Source organism: Ammospiza caudacuta, chromosome 1, assembly GCF_027887145.1.
Source record: "Ammospiza caudacuta isolate bAmmCau1 chromosome 1, bAmmCau1.pri, whole genome shotgun sequence".
Lineage (NCBI taxonomy): Eukaryota > Metazoa > Chordata > Aves > Passeriformes > Passerellidae > Ammospiza > Ammospiza caudacuta.
Window position 1 is genome coordinate 107288648 of NC_080593.1, and position 21667 is coordinate 107310314.

The 21667-nt window shown below is 36.8% G+C and overlaps 1 protein-coding gene across 1 annotated transcript in view; it reads right to left on the reverse strand.

The window, feature by feature from the left end:
- Positions 1–21667, reverse strand: part of ESCO1 (establishment of sister chromatid cohesion N-acetyltransferase 1) — a 32758-nt gene that overhangs the window by 2264 nt on the left and 8827 nt on the right. The window contains exons 7-11 of the mRNA XM_058808837.1: positions 21275–21389; positions 11856–11987; positions 4682–4771; positions 2051–2194; positions 1019–1206 (exon numbers count right to left, since the gene is read on the reverse strand). Of these exons, the coding sequence (XP_058664820.1) occupies positions 1019–1206; positions 2051–2194; positions 4682–4771; positions 11856–11987; positions 21275–21389 (669 nt within the window). The remainder of the gene's footprint in view (positions 1–1018; positions 1207–2050; positions 2195–4681; positions 4772–11855; positions 11988–21274; positions 21390–21667) is intronic.

Genomic DNA, 21667 nt, shown 5'->3' on the forward strand with positions numbered 1-21667 from the left:
AGCTGAGGAAGTAACTTCAGCATCATTTTGGAAGAGAAATCTTTCCTTTAGAAATAGTTTCTAGGAAGCTACAGAACACACTATTAAAAATCTGCCAAAAACATAAGCAAATCATCAAGTTAATACACTTCTGGAAATACAGCTTTACTGTTAATAGGTCAGCCAAAACATGATCTGATCATGATTTGCTCCACCAGCTGGGCAAGATGAATTGTGCAGGGCAAAACAGCTTTGCTGAGCTTTCCAAATACCCAAGGGGGTGAGGACTGGCAGAGGCAGCAGTAGCCGTTCTAGAAACTCCAAAAAGATGAGGCGAGCACAAACCTGACAGCCCAGCCATCGTTAAGATTCGAGCAGTTCTTGCCATTACTCAGAATTGACATTTAAACTTCTTGGAAAGAAACCTAAGGTTTGGAGATTCAACATTTTAACATTTATCTAGACAATAGCAGAGATGTTTGAGTCCTTTTTATGGACTCAAACATTCAGCTGGAATACACTCACCACTAGCTACTAAAGCTCCATGGAAACTGAAAATATCCAGAAGGTTCAGTGAACCTGAGTATACATAAAAGAGCTAAAACATAACAACAGCTGGAACCACCAGACTACACCCAATAGTTTGGTGCACTGGGTCTCTGTTGCTTCCATCTTGCTACCTCTAAGTAATGGACAATCAGCCAATGGTTGGGTCCCAGTCCATGGGTAATCTCACACTTGGACCAAAGACAGTCCTGTGTCCTTTACTCATAATTACTGTGGAGGAATTTCCCCCAGAGTCTGCCAGGGTGACTTGTTACAATTTACACTCAAAGATTTCTGCGAAAGACAAACGACTGTAGAGTACTGACATTAGTTACTGAACCCCCCTAATACTGGAACTGTCAACTGTGCTCAAATCCGTATCTCCAGTAGCACCAGCAGCTTGAAAATACAAGCTTGGGATAGGCATAACAATCAGTGTCTTGCAGGGAGTTGTGTGTAAACCACGTGTGGCTGAGGAATGTTGCCCTCTCACCTGAGACACTCTATCATGCGAGAAGCGATCTTCTTGCGGCGCATCATGCTGAACACCCAGATCCGACTGATCCCGCAGATCGCGGGCTCTGGAGAAGTTGAGCAGCACCATGCTTTCTGTCTCTCAAATATCACTTTCTCATTTTCTGAACTGATTTCTGGAACCTTCTCTTCTATAACTCTGTAGCCCTGCAGATGATGTAAAAAACATTAGTCACTTTATAAAAGCATCACTAATGACTGAAGAAAAGAATTAATGTTTAATTTATTTCAGTTAAACACACTTGGCTGCTAAAATGCTTTACCAAAAAGACTGTATTTTTGCATCTCATTTAATTTCTCATAACAGTTCCAAAAATCAAGAAAATTATAAAAGATTAAATAAAGAAAAAACCCTCTGAAGTTTCTCTCACTTAAAATAACAGCAACAAATAATCCAAACCTTATTACTACCTGTATTAAAGTGTTTGCATCAATTTCTCTGGCTTTGGCTAGGACTGTTTTGCTTGTTGTCTGATACTCCCAAGGGACAATAGAAAACAATACACTTTGGAATGAAGAGACAGATTATGTGACATCAGTGATTAGCACTACAATGACCTCTTGTACTGCCTTCCAGTGCAGTTTTGTCCTCTGCATTTATTTCCTGTGGAGCTGTTTGACCCTGTGGTGATTCAACTCAATCATACAGAACATCCACTCTTTCATCCATGTTGGATTTCTGCTGAGTAGGGAGTTGAACCTGCTTGTTGACAAGCAAGAGCAAAGCCAGAGCTGTGTAACAGCAGAGGAAGAAAAATTTCACCCCTCAGCTATATCAAGTTTTTAAATTATGAGGTCTGAGCCAAGTGTGACACCATCTGTGTGTCTCTGCTCAGTGTCAACGACACAAAACTGACTAACCACATTTCAGAATGGTCCAACCACCCAGTCTCTTCCTCTGTGGAACAGGCACACACAGAATAATAATTTGCTGTGTAAAACAGTTATTAAGCACTGACATAGATTATCTTTCTCCAATTCAATCACTTACCCACTGGATATGTTCTGCAATTAAGCAGCCAATGACTTTTTTGTCATTCGAAATAAAAAGAAGAGTTTTAGTTCTAGAGTAGCACATGAGAGGAGTTTGCTGAAATCCCAAGTCATTGTCTACCATTTCTCTGATTTCTTCAACCTGTCAAAATAATTGTAAATGCTGTATAAGAAACACATCTAAATGCACATTTTTATAAATTTCCATTAAAATCACAGATTTGCAGAAATGTATTAGGGTATCTAGAATATTGAAATCTATTCCAAAAGTTAAGGATCAGCCCAAGTAACCTGCAACACATCATCTGCATAAATGTTCCTTCCACAATACTGGTCTGGAAATAGGAGGAGTAGAGACCCTCAGTCAGCTTCCATTAAGTCCAAACTTCACTAGACAAAGGCTAATAGAGAGAATGCAGATAATCAAACTGTGAGCTCTGATATTTTAGAAGTCAATTAGATCGCCAAGGAAAGTTAAAGCAGTTTAGGATTTTTTGTTATTTTTGAAGTCTTGAAAGAACTAATCCATTAAGGGTTTTGAGCAGATACCAGAGGCACAGTGCCAAGGCAGGTAGAAAATACAGGCATTTGTTTTAAAGGAGTAACTATTTTCTCTTTCCTTCAGCTTTTTACTCCTCCACTGATTTTCAAAGAGCAACTGAAACTAAAAATAAAATTTTGTTTAGTATTAGCAAGTTTAGAAGAAATAGACAAACACCAGCATGAACATAAATGAAAGCTTATGCATGAGCTTATATTTTACTGAGGCATTCCTGAACCTACATCTGGATGTTGGAACAGCCTCTAACATCCCTCATCTCCTGTAAGACAAACAAGGTGCTCTCACCTATGGAGTATTAAATGGCATAGGCTTCTTGAAGGCAAGTTGTAGTTACAGCAGAAATGCACAAGGAGAATTACTGATGCTGCTTCACAGAATCACAGAACAGGTCAGGTTGGAAGGTACCACATCTGGTCCAACCTCCCTGCTCAAGCAGGGCCATCCCAGAGCACAAGGCACAGGATTGCATCCAGACAGTGCTTGAATATCCCCAGTGAGGGAGACTCCAAACCCTCTCTGGGCAATCTGTTCCAATAAACAGGCACGCACACAGTAAAGAAAGCTGTGTTAAAATGCTTTAAAAATAAATTTTAACAGGTATGAATTACTCTCTATTTTCTCACCTTCAGGCACTAATCATTTAATGACACATCCTATTATCTGAAACACCAAGTAAAACTATTCTTGAGATCAGGCACCCATGGTTTTGACAGCTGTAAGATTCTATCAACTTCAGCTACACAGAACTAGAGAGAACTCTGTTCCTAAATGACTTAATTTGCTACAGTCTTCCTTCTTTTTCTGCAGCCATTATATTAAAAATGAATGTACAACTAATGTACTAAAATTAGGGGAATCCCACAAGAAAAATAAAACTTAAAGAATAAACTTATCTGCATCAAATGTGAAAATCTGTAGTTTCTTTTTAATTCAGTAACTTAGACTAAAGAAACCTGCTACAGCCACACCAGCAGCAAGAGCTGTCTTGGGCATCCATTCAGCCTCCAGAGGTGCCTTCCAACCTCAACTATTCTGTGACCCTGTGACAGGGATACTGTAAAAAGTCCCCATTAGCCACAGCAAATCCCCAGCTAAGCTGAGTCAGTGCCAGGCTACAGTGAAATGACACTTTCAGATGTATGAAAACAGGTTAGCCAGCAGGACACTGAAGTACCAACTGCTTTAAGTCCCCATTAGTGTGCTGGGACCAGTTTTAGAGCTTCAGGGAAGACACGAGTCATGGCACAAATGGAGATTAGCTAGAAGAGAGCATGATAATGAATGGAGCTCTAAAATACATTATTTAGGAGTATAAACTAAAAAAACCAGCACATCCAGTCAATCTCCCTAAGCTAAAAAAAAAATCAGTTTGTTCAGGCACAAAAAATCGGCTGCCACGAGGAAAAGAAGAATGTTTTCTTTAGCTGTGGCAGAATGATTAGTACTAATGAGCTTAAATTGCAGTATGGAGATTCTGTTAAGACAGACATTCATCCTAATGTTATGGTCAGCAAAGCACTGTAATACAGTCTGAAGAGGTCAGACAAACATTTAGTGGTAGAATTTTTAGAAAGTCGTCAGATGCATCATAATCAGAACAAATTCTGCTTTGGACATGGCAAGGGACTAGATGACTTTAAGGCCGCTTTCCACATAATTCTGTTTTTATCAGAAAGTCACCCAGAGAATGGTGCTACATTTGTGCTATGTTATAAAGTTAATAAATTTCACTGCATTTAAATAAAACAGGAAGTTTATATTACATAAAATATCTGTCAGACATTCTGCAAGCATACTTAAAACAAACCAACCCCAAACTTTAAGAAGTCAGTTGGCTGATGCTCTTCCCACCCCTGCCCAGGCCTAGCCTCTCTATGAAGAAACCAGCAGTGCTTAAGAGTGAGGTACCTGACCTTCTGGGGAAAAGGGAACAGAGCCACTGCAGTTTTGAGTCCAATTTCAACTGTTCACATGTAATTAACACAAAATTTTCCATGAACATTCTCATTACTTATATGAAAACATCAAGCAAAGCAAGACATATAAGTCCAGTCCTTCTCACCATACCTTTTTAAGTGCATACTTCGGGTCATCAGGAAGAACCATTATTATCTTCCCATCAGGATATTCAGCCAAGATTCTCTCCTTTTTCCAACCCTAAATAAAACAAACACTTATCTAAATCACATACACGATGTACTTTTACAAACAGAAGTGGCAAATTATTGTTCTAGACACTGAATTTATGCAGATTTCTCAGAATTTAGCAGTTGCTTTGCTAGAGAAGTAAACTTCATCTAGCCTTTTAAAATATGCATAACAGATAAAATATTATTTATACAATAATTTATACAGTAACCTAACTATATCTAAAAACAATGTGAAAGAATCTTACAATTTCCCAACTAGATTCTCCCCCAGAAGTGCAGAGTAAACTCAATTTTAGAACAGAACTAACAAATTCAGCTCACATAACTGATTTCCAAACCATGTAAATACTTATTTTTTGAAGTCCAGTGAATGAGAAAGCCCTAAGTTTTATTAGAAGATTTCTTTTTAACATAGTTACCTCCACAAATACACACTCAGTTTTAAAAGTCTGGCATGCGAAAGACCTCCAGGAGGTTCTAAGTGAACTGATTGGCATGCAGCTGCCCAAAATGTAAGGAATAGTTTATTTTGTTACTGATCATAATTGTTAAAGCCACAAGAAGGATACTAGAAAAAAATTTATAACTACCTTCTAAGAATCTAATAGGGAAGGAGACTACGTTGTGTGTATCTGAAGTATAAACATACTCAAAAAAATAGAGGTAATTAACTCTTCTTCAGATCCACACTCGTGGTGAATAATGAGCAGTACCTGCATGGAAAAAAACAAAACAAAAAAGCCACTTAAATCTAGCAAGATGGGACTGGTAGATATTAGAACTCAAGTTGCTTTGAGGGGACCTAAAAATATTGAATGCAGAAGTAACTTCAGCCACTAAAAAGGCTGATCTACAAGTCTTACTTCAAAGCAACTTTAAATAAAAAAGTCTTTGAAGAAACAATACTGATGGAGTGATTCTCATTGAAATCTGCACCTTCCCGTAAAATAATGTTCGACTGAAGACCAAGCAATGGAATTTGGCACTACATGAATGCCATATATACTACCACAAAAAAAATGGTAAACTTCAGTGTTGTAAGACTTGATCTGCACCTCATTTTATTCATACTGATTTTACTCCCTTACCCCAAGGAGCACATGAAGTGAAAAATTTGAGATATGTATCTACTTGCTGCTAGCCCTGAAACTATTTAAGTATTAGTTTAGCACCCAGCACGGCAATCATCGCAACACAGACACCATTTTAATCCTGTCTGCTTTTCTTCTCAGCAATAACTGAACAAATCAAGATCCTACTTGAATTTATTTATATTATGGGCTTAACACAAAGGGCAGTAAACAGCAGTGTCATCATATTTAGGGGAGCAGGAAAGTGTAATTTGTGGGATTGTAAAATGCTTCTTGAGACTGTCATCAGGAAAGGCATCAAAAATCAGGGAAAGATTCCTACTCTCCAACCTCAAACCTTACCTCTCTCAAATTTTTGTCTTTTTCTGCCTTTTGGCTACCTGTTTGCTCTGCAAGAGCTTTTTACAGCTTATTTTAAATCATCATTCAGGATATAAATGCAATCTGTTTGATAATCCTGCCATTACAGCATCCAGACTGCCACAAGATTAATGAAGAAAATTCAACACTAATTTCACTTTAAGGTATCCTGTTAATAGTATAGCCAAGTATTTCCACAAAACGAAATCAAATAAAGAATACAACACTTCCCAACATCATAGTATTTATGCCTTTAAGCAACAGTATATAAGCACAAGTCTAAAAATCTGTAAAAATGCAATAACTGGTTCTCAAATGTATAGGACTCATTATTTTCCTTACTGTCCACCTGTTCATCTTCATAAATTATCTGTATAATACGGAGACTGATGATATTCACAGGAGGGGTCGTTTCTAAATGGAAGTATTTTGGAATTCAGAAATGCATCTTTTAGATGCAGCTTTCCAAAAAGTTTCTGCAAAGCCTAAGCTCATCCAGATTTTTAGTGAAGCTGTTTTACAGCCATATTGAGCCTTTAAAGTCATATGAAGCTCTAATAATGTTATAAAGAAAAACTATGATTTTATATATTCATCTGCACCTTATTGCAGAGTTTTGCTTCCTTTAAACCATGGAAGCAATGCACAAGACTGGTCACAACTCTGTGATATTATAACACTGAAGGGAAAGTGCTACAGCTGCAGCTGGGACTAATCCTATTGGATATTTACAGTACACAAAATATGCTTTAGTGTCAGCATTCTCATGTGGTCTGAAAATCATTTCCCTAAACACACCTATTAACAGTTTTTAACCAATCCCCCACAGTTTTAACACTACTAAAATACTACAGTCTGCAAGGTATTTCAATCATTGAGAACTACAGTGGGACTCTTTCAGCAGGCAGATAACAAGAACATCTCAGTAGATTAAGAAACAGAAGTCTTATGTCTGCAATATATAGTATTCTACTGCAATGACAGAAAAACTGCTTTGCCTTTACTTTTAATTGACATTACTTTAGGACATTAAGACTTATTTACTGTTAAATCAGATGCCCATTATTACACGTCTCCTGTGATGAGCAAAGAAGTTAAAAGGGAAGCTACTCTCTCACAGGGAAACACGTTCTGCAAGTACACGTGTTCTGGAGTAAAAGCAGATGATTACAGCACTCATCCCTGATGCTGCAAGTCTGTGCCCAATAACAGATGACCTCCAGCCAGCAGCAGCAAGGCAGGCAGAGACCCTTTACCACAGCTGGGCAGATTGGTGCTGCAAGGGGGTGTGTAAGCACTGCAGCAACCCCTTCCTCTCTCCATGTTGGGACTATTGATCCTACAAGTATTTGTAACTGCTTGAGAAAGTAAGGCAACTCTGCAATGCACTGTTAGCTCCTTCCCAGTCTACCTCTAACTTCCTCCCAGTTCAAACACGAATAAAGGCTGCTTAGGAGTACAAAAGACATCATTACAAAAAGGGCAATAGAGAGAAGCACCTGCTATTTTCATGAGTTATGTTCTGCTTATAGTTTAAAATAATATCTGATGTAGATTTGTCTTTAAAAGTGTAAGTTAGCAGATGTGATAGCCTGCTTTCCATGAATTTCCTAAGTTTTTAGAAATTCTTACATATGAGTAGGAAATGATACAGCAATGCTGATGCCTTTCTGTTTATGCTAGTTCTGGCTTTTCTGTACTCACTGTTTCTCAACCAAACACAAAAAGATTTAAAAAATCAGTGTTTTTTTCTTATAAAGCTTTTTGCCTCAAAAATACTGAGGAAAACATGGTTAATACTGTATAATTCCTGATCTTCACTACAAAAAGTATTTATGATTTTTTTTCCCTAGTAATGAAGTCTAGTGTGAAATTTTGTAAACTATTGTCCTTGACAATTTGCAGCAGAGAAATGGGTCTGCTGCGTTATTCTTCCTGACAAGTACAGATATTCTGCCTCTCCTTCCTAGGCATGGAATGTAGAGAATGAGTTTTTGACTGCAAAACACATTAAGATCCTTGGATATAACTTCTAAACTATTAAAACTTCTCACAGAAGAATTTAATGGTAAGAACTTCATTTGTAACATTATTTTTATGTTATACAGATACACTACTTTTGGAATTAATGCAAATCAAGACAAGTATGAAATCTTCTAAGATAACATGAAGTTCAGCATCACCTTCAATCCAAATATCCTATTAACTTCAGATGCCAAGAAGTCAAATATTGCTTTTCTTTAAATGTGAGAATCCTACGAAGCTCAGAGACTAACTTAGGTACAGTTACAGCAGAATAGCTATAAACTTATCAAGATTACACAGCCCAAATAAGTTTCCCCCATTTTCTTAAGCTCAAGATATTTTTAACCAAGAAGATGAGCTTGAAATACAAACACATTAACTGCAATCACATATGACACCTGAATCCACAGGCATTTACTAACAAGGTTTTGCAACTTCAGAACACCATTAAAAATGCCTTGTTCTTACAAAAGTATTTTGCAGAAATACTAAGTTGATCCCACGTGGTATCAGAGAGAGGATGCAGAATTGATACAGTGCGGTATCACAGCTAGATAATTTTATAAAACTGAATCATTTATCCATCCCACAGAGCTGCCCATCCTGCTGGAGCTAACACCTGATGTGTACATCACTGCTCAGTGCACACACACACAAACACTAGAATGGCATCATTTGTCTGTCTGGAGACTTTCAGATGTCTGAAACCAGAGGAAATTGAGACACATTGCTCCATTTGTCTGCAGCTGGGGACATCTCTCATTCCTGCTCCAGCACTATCCTTGGCCATCTTATCTGCTTGCAAATTTATTCTGCATGCTTCTATTAATAGAAAATGTCACCCTTAGGAAAACAATCCTTGCCAATCTTCTCAAATTTAGAAATTGTCATTACACTTGTCAAATTTCCTCTCTACACACAAGGCCTACAATTACCTTAACATCTCTAACAGACACCCACGACAAAGTAAGCATCCAATACTAATTCCTTGTTAGCCTGTCCCTCTTCTGGGGTCACCATGGTATTTCTAGAGATCTAAACAGATTTTTTTACTATAAGGAGTAAGACAGGCCTTTAAAATAACCCACCGAACAAAGTTGTATTTTGTTGAAGATAAGTAATTTATTATTTATATGCAAACTACCTTCTGGCTACTCAAGACTTTTTTTAAAAACCTACAGAGCACCTCCAGGCAGGTGGGAAAGACACTAACAATAATGTCCATTTTCACAGTTCACAGCAAGGAGGTCTAGAATGACAATGTATACAGACCTACTTTTTTTGAGTCTGTGAAATGAATCATAGAACTACTAAGCCCACAACAAGAGATGCTTAAAAGGGAGAAAAAACTGAGAAAAGTTTTCTCCAGTCAGACTGGGACATCATATGGCATGGAGAATGTGAATGACAAGAGAATGACAAACACTTATAAAATCCCTTAGAATGGCCTCTGAATCACAAGTAATGCCAAACATATTAACTATAAAGACTGTCTGGAGACCTAAAAAGTAACACGTCAAGGTCACTGAGACCACGTGTTCCTGGACCAGGATGCCTAACCAAGGAGTTACCAGGACTTTCCCAGTTAATCCCCTGATGCTACTGTTCAGTTAACACTGTCAGGGCAAGGAAGACAGTTAAAATTTCAATGCAGTCAGCTATATACAAATATCCAGAAGCCATCCTTCCAACAATCCCCACTAAAAACCTCCTAGCAAAACCAGGAAAATTAGCAATCATTCCAGTATTTCTGGCTGACTAAGAATTAACAAGTAGTCACTTGGTGTACTAATTCGCTGCCAAGAAGACTTATCTTAAATTGAAGTTATTTTCTAAGAGGAGGCGAGAATGTTTCTGTCACAATACTAGCAACCAAGAACCAGTGACTCCAGATCAAATGACTGGTGGTAAAAACTCATCTATTTAGAATGGATAAAGTTACTCATCTATGCAGAAAACAGTGTTAAGATTGTTAAGAGGGTAAAAAACCCAGAAGGGAATTTGAAGACTCCTATGAGTTCTTCTTTCACCTCTTACTCTAGTTTCCATTCCAGAATAACCATCCAAATCATGGCTCTACAGTCATCTACAAAATACAACAAAAGTCTCAAAAGATTACAGAGAGACAACTCTTTACTCATTGAACTATACAAATAATTTGCTTGAGTACACATTGTTGGAAGTTTTAAGAAGATGGTTAGCAACTGAGAAAACAATAGGGAAAGCTTTTTTCAAATTAAAAGCATACCTAACTCTGTATGAAATTATTTATGGCTGGTTTAAGGCAGTCCGCTCATTCACGTTCATGTTAATTATGTACTACCCTAGACATACACACAAGTGTGAGATTTCAGCTCATTCAACTTCCAAAATATCCAAAACTTCAGTGCAGCTTCTTACCTACATGAAGCTACTGAACTCATGTGCCAAAGAGCTTCTGTCCAAAAGAACTAAACATCATCTTCTGTGAATTATGTTTACATCTTTGGTAACATTCAAGATCTGAAAGCACTTGAATGGGTGGGGAGAGGGAGGACAAACAGGAATAAAATGGGGAAACATGTTTTATGCTGCCATTTTAATGTAGTGAGTCCCATCACAATTTCTGCCCAGTCCCACCCAATGATGTACCTAACGTGTATCAGAAGAGATCTTTCCAGATGTCCAGATAATTTGGCAAAAACTAACCAAGGACAGAATAAATACCAAAACTATTCTCCAGAGACTTTCAAACACTTTAGGGATGAAGTTATATCTTTATATTTGCAAACAGTGAGATAAAAGTATGCTTGAGATTTAAGAGTAGCCCAACAGCCATTTGGTGGCCTCAGTTCAGTTATCCTGGAGGTCTTATCTACTCGAGTGTAGAGTACTGAAGGTAACATGTATGATAAGAAAATAGACTTTGTGGATTCTGTTCTGGATTTCAGACATGTGAACAGGCATTTCCCAGGTCTTGTAATATCAGCTAGTGTAAAGTAGCTGATTTTACAATACACTTGAAATTATACAGAATTTTTCAAATCTGAGATTTAATGAGAGATACTCAGAGAAAGCATATATAATGAAATTTTCAAATGCATATTTTAAATATCACAGTCTCATAAATTCAGAATAGCTTCAATATGCTATGAAATTGTATCAGTTGAATTCCTAGGCAGTGTCTCCTCAAATTACACATAATTAATGGAAAAGTAATTTCTAAGTCTTCTAAGATCACACACTTAAAAAAACAGGACAGTCAGCCCTTCATCTGACTATTAAGTCAACTGCTGCTACGAACACCGGTTGTAGAGAAACCTGTATTTAATACTTTCAGAACAGTGACATTCCTTTGTTTTCCTATCACTACCCTCACACCTCCCCAAGATCAGGTAATTGTAGCAGAAGTAATAATATGGCAATGAAACACCATTATTGTACTAACTATTTTTATACATAATATATAACCTGTCTACCATGGCTCTTAAAAACATTTATTTCCCTAAGTGGATGATTTATGCCCTACCGTGATAATAATTTAATTAAACACAACTTAATGTAATATGACTTGTAACTAGTACAGAGCAAACAAAAGATGCTGTTTATGTCTTTCAAAAGAGAAGGTTTTCTTACCACATATTTAACAGCACTTATGAACTGGTTGTGGAATAACAGATGTTGGGTTTCATCCTCCGGATTTGACACAGTGTAAAGCATTCCACAAATATTACAGGAAATAGCACCAAATCTCTTCTGTCCTCCATCCTATTAAAAAAAAAAAAAAACCAAACCAATAACCCACAAAGCAGCAACTTATCAATTCCTTGCACAGTAAATACAGTCAAACAGACCTTTCATTGAATCAAGTATCCCTCCTAATAGCATATCTCCTGGAAACTCAACACAAAGACTAAAATGGGGTGAAACAGGAGAAACAAGCACAGAGTTCAGAATTTCAACAACCCATATACCCTTAAAAGGCACAGGCAGCAATCACAAGGCAAACTCTACCTTAAAATAGTAGCTCCACCCCCATTACTTTTGAACAAATAACTTTTATTCTGTGACACATAAAGAACAGAAATTTCTTCCTTCATTTCACCATCTGCCGAAATACAAACATCTTCCACAAAGAAAATTCTCATATCCAGCCCCACACGACTTAGTTTTTCCTACACTTCTGCTACTGCCTTTGGTTGTGAGCTGCTTTGAGGTAGGCCACAGGTGAGCCATTTTCCTCAAAGTCTGGAAGCTTATCATAAAAAACAAAAGTTTTGGAAACAATTATTAAGATCAGCAATATGTCTGCAACAGCTGATCACTACCTCCTTTGGTTTTTAATAACAATCAAATGTTTCAAAGTAATTTTTGAGATACCGCATAGCAGCTACACTGCAAAAGGAAAATCATACCACTTATGTTCTCCTGCTACTCTATATGCAACCAATACCAAACTCGTGACGCTACTCAATACCTACTGCTTTATGTTTTATGCATTAAAAGTGAATTAACCTGGGAACATGCTGAGATTTTGGAGTTAGTGCCTAATGAAGAGTAAGTGAAGTATCAGGCGCTGGGGTTGCCTTTTGCAAAGAACAAGAGACTACCAGTTAGAATAAAATCTCTAGCCAAAAAAAGCATGTTTTAGTTACAGCTTAATGCTCAACTCCTTTTCTTCTTCTTTAACTACATCTGGAAATTGAGCTTATATAAGAAGCAATAAATGTCACTTTTAATTTATTTTAACATACATCACAAGCAATAGAGAAACAGGAATTTGCTGTATACTCTAAACCAGTATACCACACAAGCAAAAAGAGATTTGAGGATGTTTTTTTAACATTAAATTGATCTGTGTGCACAATTTGCAAGGAAACAGATCACATGAATGTAGTATTGTTCTCTAAGAGCTGAAAAGATTCAGAGTAAAAAAAAAACCCTACTTCACAGAAGAAAGCATTTTGCAACACAGAAGTGTTTACAAAACATTTCCTATTCCTTCCATCTTCAAAGACACATCTAGCAGCTAAAGAACAGTTCAACTCTCTACACAACAGCAGCTTATTTCAAAGAGACATGAGTGCCATGTAAACTGTAGGTACCAGTATTTTTCCAAGAAGAGACTAAAGGCACAACAGGCCAGACAAACTCAGAGCTGAACATCTTAACTCAGCCAAAAGAAAGAAGCTGAATCTGGGAAGTCATTGCTTTAACCATATATCAATGTACAGACCCCTATCATATACAGAAGGAGAAACAGGAGTACACGATGTTTCTGAATGAAAAGGGAAAGATGAACCCTGAAGTTAGATTTGTCTAGTCAGAATAAGATGAGCTTTCTAGAAGTCCAAAACTTGAACCAAACACATTTTATTTCACTTGCAGATTTCCTTTAAAGCAGCAAAAAAAGTACCCACCAAAAACAAAGTAGACACCAGAAGACACTGCATTTCAAGGGTTAATACAAAAAAGTTGAAAAAGGCAGTGCAGCTGACTATCTGAAGATGAACCCACTGAACCAGATTTAAGAATCCTACCTTGAAGATGGAGAACATATCCCCTACACCTAGAGTAGGATAAGTGAAAAGGAAGTGTATTTTGATGCTTGGAATATTTGTCAAAAAAAACATCTCCATCACTTAAATTAGAAAACTGGCGACATAAAGCAAGTCTTAAGTATTGGTATGCATTAAGACTCATGACACAATTTCTGCTCAAACCATCAAGAAGCTGAAGGGATTAAACTAACCTGTAAATTTACTATCAAAAAAATCTCAAGCCAAAGAAACCCCAATTATGCAGGAAGTAATCAGAAAACTCAAGGCATGGATATCCTCAAATCTGTCCAGCTCCCTAGCTCACCCCATTTTGCCTAGTCAATACAAACAGTTTTGCCAGTTTCCAGGAACAGATTAGTTCCCTGGTTTACAATCAGACTTTCTCAGATGTTGCTGGTATCAGTGGCTTTGAGTTTTGCAGGGGGAGATTTTTTCGTTTGGATTTATTTTAAGGATTTCACTGATTTTACTATTCTACACATGTTCAGTTAATATAAAAACCCTGTTTCATCAATTATTAGAAAATACACATTGTAGTATATAAAGCAATCTTTTGAACTCTGTACCCCTAATAAATGTGGACTATAGCCTTTAGGGAATATTCTACAGTCTCCTGAAGACAAGGAAGAAGATTTTTGTAAAACTGAAGTACTATTTCAAAGCCACAGCACAGGACATAATGTTTCAGGCAAAAATTAAACGCAGGAGGTTTGAAATCCAATACAGACTGCAGCAAGCAACAAAAAAAGACATGCAAAATAAAGTCAAGAATTATGATGAATGCATGTTTGTACTTCAACAAAACATCTACAGGATGACTATTTTTAAAGTGATGTCATTGCATAAGCAAAAGTGGAAAGGGCATGCACATCCAGAGCAAAAAAATGCTCCCAAATCATAACAGTGCATTAAAGCTTGCCAGACTTTTCTAAGGGGAAGAGTTCAACAACAACAACCACCCAAAAAGCAAAATTAAACAACTCCAAAAAAAACCAAAAAACCAAACCAAACAAAAAACCCCAAACAAAACCAGAAACAAAAAAAAAAAAAAAAAAGAAAAACCAAACGCCTACAACCTAGGAGCACCTTCTGTACTATGTATGAGAGTAAATATAACAGGGATTTGAAAGTGGAGGGGTGGAATCTTCTCAGCAAGCATCAGATACTGAAAAATAAAGTGCTGACTTGTCACAACTAAAAAAATTTGGAAGAGGTTTGACTCTCAGAACTTAATGTTTTTCAGAGCAACAATATTCAGGAAAATGTGGGTTTTCAGGCAGAAAAAATATTGTTATTCCATTTACTACTCAGTTTTCCAAACAACAATAAAGAGAAAAAATACTTTTACTTCTTAAGCAAATTCTGTACACATACATGGCAATTAAGAATTCCAGTATCTCAGGTAATCCTAAAGTACAGGATATGCACTGTTTTAAGGCTAACTGTAATTGAACATTGAGACAATACTGCCTTAACTCCAGAAGGTTTCTTAATTCTGTGATAGACACAAAGAAAAATCTTACCAATATCTTCTTTGAGAAGATGCATGTCTGCTGATCCTCCATATGTGCAATAAGGAACCCTGCAAGCAAAAAAGGCATTTGGTGCCTCTGTAGGAGATGAAAAGGGGCCTTTTTTTTCTTCCTTCCTTTTCTGTCTCTTCAGTCACAGACTGGGTCACCTCCTTCTTGATTACCTAGTATTAGTTAGAGGAAAACTGTTTTTTCCTCTTTTCCTCTAGCATTTTCACAGAACAAAGAATAAAGCCTAGCCAGAGAAATAGGCAGGCTGGAAAGGAAATACAAGAAATGCAGGAAGAAACAACACAAAGATTTTGGGGCTCTCTGCAGAAAATTACAAGGTCAAAGAATGCTATTTCAGTGAGAGACGCATTCAAGGCTGAAACTGATGGATAGACCCCCTTGCTGACCAGGAGGATCAGAAGACATGTCCCAGCTCAGAATAAAATCCAGTCTTCATTTTGAACAAAAAACCCCAACCAACCAAGAAAAAAAAAATCCCAATCAATTACCAGTGCCCATCTTCCTTACAAAGCTATTTTAACAAAAGGATATAAATCAACTTGAAGCTTTCAAAGCTGTGATACATCTAATTTTCCTTAACATATTTGAAAAATGAAAATGGAGGGTCATTATCCATCATGAAATTATATCTTCACTGGTCGTTGGCTAAAGCAATATGAAAAGCAATACAAAGTAAGAAAATAAATCTGTGCAGTATTTACGATGGACAGGTAATCCATTCTGAACTCATATAAAAGTACTGAGCAGGACTATTACAGAAAGTGTCCTGATGAGCACAGGATTTGGCTTGGATAAGGTTAATTTCCTTCACAGCAACTGCACTGGTGCTGTGTATTAGATCTGTGACCAAAACAGGGCTGATAACACAGGGATGTTTTAGCTACTGCTGCACAGTGCTTACACAGCATCCAAGGCCTTTTCTGTTTCTCACACTGCTGTGCCACTGAGGAGGAGGGGGTGCCAAGAAGTTGGGAGGTGACAGAGCCAGGACCAGCTGATCCCACCTGAGCAGAGGGGTATCCCGTGCCATATGGCATCCTGCCGAGCAGTAAGAGCTGGGGAAAGAGGGAGGAAGGGGAGGATGTTTGGAATTAATGGCATTTGTCTTCCCAATAGTTACACATGATGAAGAGAAGGCTGAACATCTGCAAGCTGACAAACAGCAGTGAATTAATTCCTTCCTTTGCTTTGCTTGCACGCACAGCTTTTGCTTTACCTGTGAATCTGTTCTCCCCCATCCTACTTGGGGCCGATGAGGGAACAGCTGCACGGTGCTCAGCTGCCTGCCAGGGTTAACCCACAGCTCAGCGTTAGCAGCCTTGCTGCCCGAATTCCTGTAGCAGCTCAGTTACAAAGCATTCTCACCTCCCTTCAGAACCAAGGACACCAAGCACAACCCACCTGAATTTGCAAGACAAAGCTGGGCTGCTACAGAGGAGAAGAAATGGGAAGAAGTGATAATAAGAGAAGATACCATCCCTGTAAGAAGAGAGCACCATTTGTGTGAAAAGAAAAAAACCTGCTCACAACTACCAAAATCTCTCCCTTTGGCTTACGAAGTAGACACTGTCTTGTCTTCTCTGGGCTTAGAGGACAGGAGAGAGGCAGTACTTAACTAATGAGAACAATTAAAGATTGCCTAAAAGCCATTCTCTGAATCTTCAGAGAAATTGCCTAACCAGACTATGCCAGTTTAGGGAAGAAAATAGTAAGTTTAAATGATTGCTATGTAACTTTCTTCATGAATTATTCTCATAAGAAATTACTCTTACACTTATTCATCTTAAAGAAAAAGATTTTTTCGATATATAACCTATTTCAGTCAAGCAGGAAACTATGCCCAAATTCAATCAAAATATTTGTAAGGAAAAATTCAAACATGATATCCAAATGTGTGAACTGGATTAGCATGTATATCACATCCACATGTAGCACCAAATCAAACCTCAGAATCAAAAACACCCTCCCATCAAGCAATCCTGATCCATGCACTTGCTGATACTTATAAGGATCAACTACATTCAATCACATTTGCTGGCATCCAGGCATTAACTCAAGAGTTCTAGAAAGGCAAAAAAGTCCCTGTAACTCAAAACTATCCTTCTATCACTTCAGTGATTTGTTTTCACTGTTCATCCATTTCAGATGTGCTTTCCTAAAACTGGTAACTTACTTTCAAACTAGTCAAATGCAAAGGAACAAACCTCAAAATGGAACAAGTATCCCTGGTGCTTCATAGGTAATCATTTAGGAGATTTCTTTGTAGCATTAATGCTTTTATCAATTCTTATTTTTATGGTCAAAGTTTTGTCCTAGGTCTGAGAGGCAAGCAGAATTTTTACAGAACAAAAACAACTGACTTTCCTTGTCTTGCTTGTGCAGCACCTCTCATTTGATGAAAACTGAGAACACGTGCTTTGTGCATTTGTATTTTTTTCCATTTCAGAATTTAAAGGAACAGATGATTTCATATTCAAGCTCTCATATTTGTAAATCACATTCAAGTAATTGCAAAGTCAAGAACAATTTTAGTGCATTACTCTACAAAGCTTCCTATGGTGCTTCATGCAACCTGACAACCTACCAACTGAACATTTAAATGGAGTGTAAGAGGGTGAAGTTCACAAATATTCAGAACAGACTATTCCACCAAACACCAAGTCACAGATTTGGAACACAATGAGTTTTTAGCCTCAATCTTAATTTTTTTCCCCTAAGAGTGGGGAAAGAAAGAGAAGGATTTCTTTCTCCTAAAAGAGACCATTTCAGACTCTCTTTAGTCTGAACCTAAGTCTTTGCAAATCACTTCAAACACCACTGTTTTCTGGCACTGCTTGCTTTATGAAGTGTCTTGGAGCACTAGATGCTTTTCTGTTCTCAGCTAAGTACCATGCTCTGAAGATACTTGCTTTTAAGATGTGTGACAGCAAGCAAATCTGAACAGAAAAAACCCATCATTTGACTTAGATGTTCCTCTACAAAATGAGATAACTTTATGTTTGAAAGCTGCCCAGATAACTAGATGATGTGTACTAGGAAAGAGAACGGTGCAAGTGCAGCTACTAAGTATTTCTTCTACAAACAGAATTTGTGTTATTTTACTTCTGTTACTCAAATAGCCTTAAAGCTTGTTAAAGATTATATCACTTAAGAAAAAAAGACAATTAATCTATTCATTCTAGTAACCATATGGGAGAAGAAGGAAGCTAAGATACATCTTTAAGGATTAAATATAAAAAGCCCAAAGCATATTGTGAAAAATAAAGCCCAGTTTTACCGTAACACATCTCTAAATATAGCTCAGGGACCAAAAAGATTAGAATACACAGACAATACTGTAGCATTCCAGACTCTGAGCCTCAGATACCACAAAAAACTGAAAAGGACAAGGGTCAAACTTTTATATAAAAGACAAGGAAAATTCAGCAGCAAAACAAAAATTTTGCATTATGTGACTAGACAAATAAAAAATTAGTTTTTCAGCTTTGGTTAAAAAATGAAAAAAGGATTCTGTACATACATTAAGATGGACTGGCTTGACACATCTCTGAAAGAATCAGATCTCATACTGGAGGGTACTAAATTGCATCTTTCAGGTATTTAGTTTTTTTTAAAAGTGTAACAAAGCTCTAATTAAATGTCTCTTGCTAAGAATAAAAGCATGACTTCCCAACTTTGCTCAAGGTAAAGAACAATGAAACTCCTTCTCTTAATACACTGTGCCAGAAACTTGAAATAAAAATTATTTCTAGCTATTAACTATAATTTTTTTAGACACTATAAATGCTAATTTAAGTGATTTGACCTTGCATAGTGAGACTGCTCTCCACATAGGAGAAATTTCAACCTCAGCAGTTTTTAAACCAAATTACTAATTTCTCTGTTCTCACAGGAGCATTGTGGAACTACATAAACAACTTTAAAAATAATTACTACTAATAATAGAAAAATAAGCCCAGCCATTCAGAATCCGCCCTTTAAAAACTCACCATGGTTTTGCAAGCAAAACTATTAATTACAAAAAGTACCACATTTTATTATACGCACTTAATCGCACATCTTTTGAGTATTTGTGGGAGGAGAGCTGGTAATTTAGAAGTTAATTTAGCCACTTTTCACCTCTAGAAGCTGGCACAAACTATTCTAAACATAACTATATCTCATCCCCACTGCAACCAAGGTCAAGGACAGTATTTAACAAAGAGGCTTAACTAATATTTGGGTTCTTCTACATGTTTTGACAAAAAAGCAGTTTTTCCCAAGGTAAAAGAGTAACAGCCCAATACTCTAGCTAATGTTGTGTTGGCAAACTGAAATATAGGCATTATTAGAATTCCCTTTCCACACAATAAAAAGCTTACTCTGAACTCAATGAAATCAAAGTGAATTGGATTTGTATGAAGTGCTGAAATACGTAATGAATATTGTGAAGCTGTTACTTACACATTTAGAAATTAAATACCCACTTGCATTTTCCAGAAATACCCAAAGAAAACCACAAACCAAGTCTCTCCCATTCTTCCTCATTTTCTCCATTGTTCTACATCAATGAACCTTTCTTTAAAATTTTGCTTGGTAAATAGCTTTTATTGTTGTATACCTGAAGAAAAAATTACGCTCCTAATTCTAGCTGAAGATAAGGATACTACCAGCATAATCAGTAACTTGCAAAAAAATCTCTTTGTATAATAAACACTGCAAAGAGCTACACAAGCCCTCTTCAGTAGCCAAGCAGGAAGTTCTGTATTTCTTCATGTCAAAGATCCTAGCAACTTCTCAGCCAAGTTCTATCACTGTATGAGTAAAAATTAAGTTAGTTTCACAGAAATGAAAACGGATATTCTGAAAATTCTTTTAATGCAGTTAAGATATTTAATAATTCATTTTAATTCTGTTGGTAAAATAGATTTCAAAAAGGCAGTAATTTAAACACTTCTTAAATGTTAGATACAGTTCAGTTATCCTGTGGCTGGGCATTCACATGCCTAGATTTGTATAACATCAGATAACTGGAGGATATATTTATCACTTTAGATCTTAGAAGCTCTGATTTTAAAATACCTCACTATGGAAATAACAGACTGTTCAGAATTAATTTGGTTCTATTTCAGTTAATATTTTCATGTGTATAAAGAACAACTTAGTAACACCTCCAATAATATATGTTAGAGGTATAATTTCATAAGAAAACTCCTTCCTTCCTAATGGCCTGGATTCCTCTCCCTCTCTAACTCTTCATTTCTCAAGGATTATGGGCATAATTGAAAACACAAACCAAAACAAAATCAAAAACTCCCAACTGTCTCACAATGAAGTTGTGTGATCCTACACGATGACAAAACAACTGTGTCACTCCCTTCTCATTTCATGTCTTCTTGTTACCTGTATTTTGTAGCCAATAGCCAAAAGGGTAAGAATAAATAACCCAACTGGTACTACTGGTTAAATTGTATGGTAAAAAAAGTGCATGCACTGGGAAATCTTCAGGTTGGTCTCAGAAGAACTGACACTTAAATGACACAGGAACAAATCTATTGATGCTAATTCTGCACACAATCTGCCAGATGCACCTCCCCCTATAATTCTGAAATTTTAAGAAACTGAGAATTTACACATAAGTAAAGGCATATTCATTCTCCCTTCCCTATTTTCAATGAAAAACCACTCTATTTAAAAATTGCAGAAATTTATTTTAACAAGAAATCTAAAACATTAAGGCTTGCTGACACCATTTTCCCATCAACACTGAATGGCAATCTAGTACAGGTTCTACTTTTACAAGTCATTTACAACAGTGATAAGTAGTATGTATAAGTAATGATTTTTAGACAAGTTGTAAGTAGTATGTATAAGTAATGATTTTTAGACAAGTTCATTAAACCACAGCACGGCAAATTCAGAGGTAATTTCTTCAAGAAGCTCTAAGCCTTTCTAAAAGGGTATTACTTACTGTGATCAGCTGCTTATCACCATCTTTTCCTGCTTCTTTTAGCTTCTGAATAGGTTCCTCCGATGATGGCAAGTTAGTGCATTTTGATGCTAATGAAGGATTCGACAATGGAGCCCTTGAAATACAAATATATTTCATGTTAAAAATGGAACTGCTTATACACGTCATGCTAGATACTCAAAACGTTGTGATTAGCACAAACTCTACCAAGATGCAAATCCAAATTAATTAAATAAAATACAGTCCTGGTATATTTTAATGTGCAAATCAAATGGAAAAACAAGGAAAAAAAAGGATTAATCAAAAACACAGTTTGCAACTAGCCTAATTACAAGGGTTTTTTTGTTTCTGAAAAAAAAATTTATTATCAGGTGCGTAGGCTGGCCTCAACAT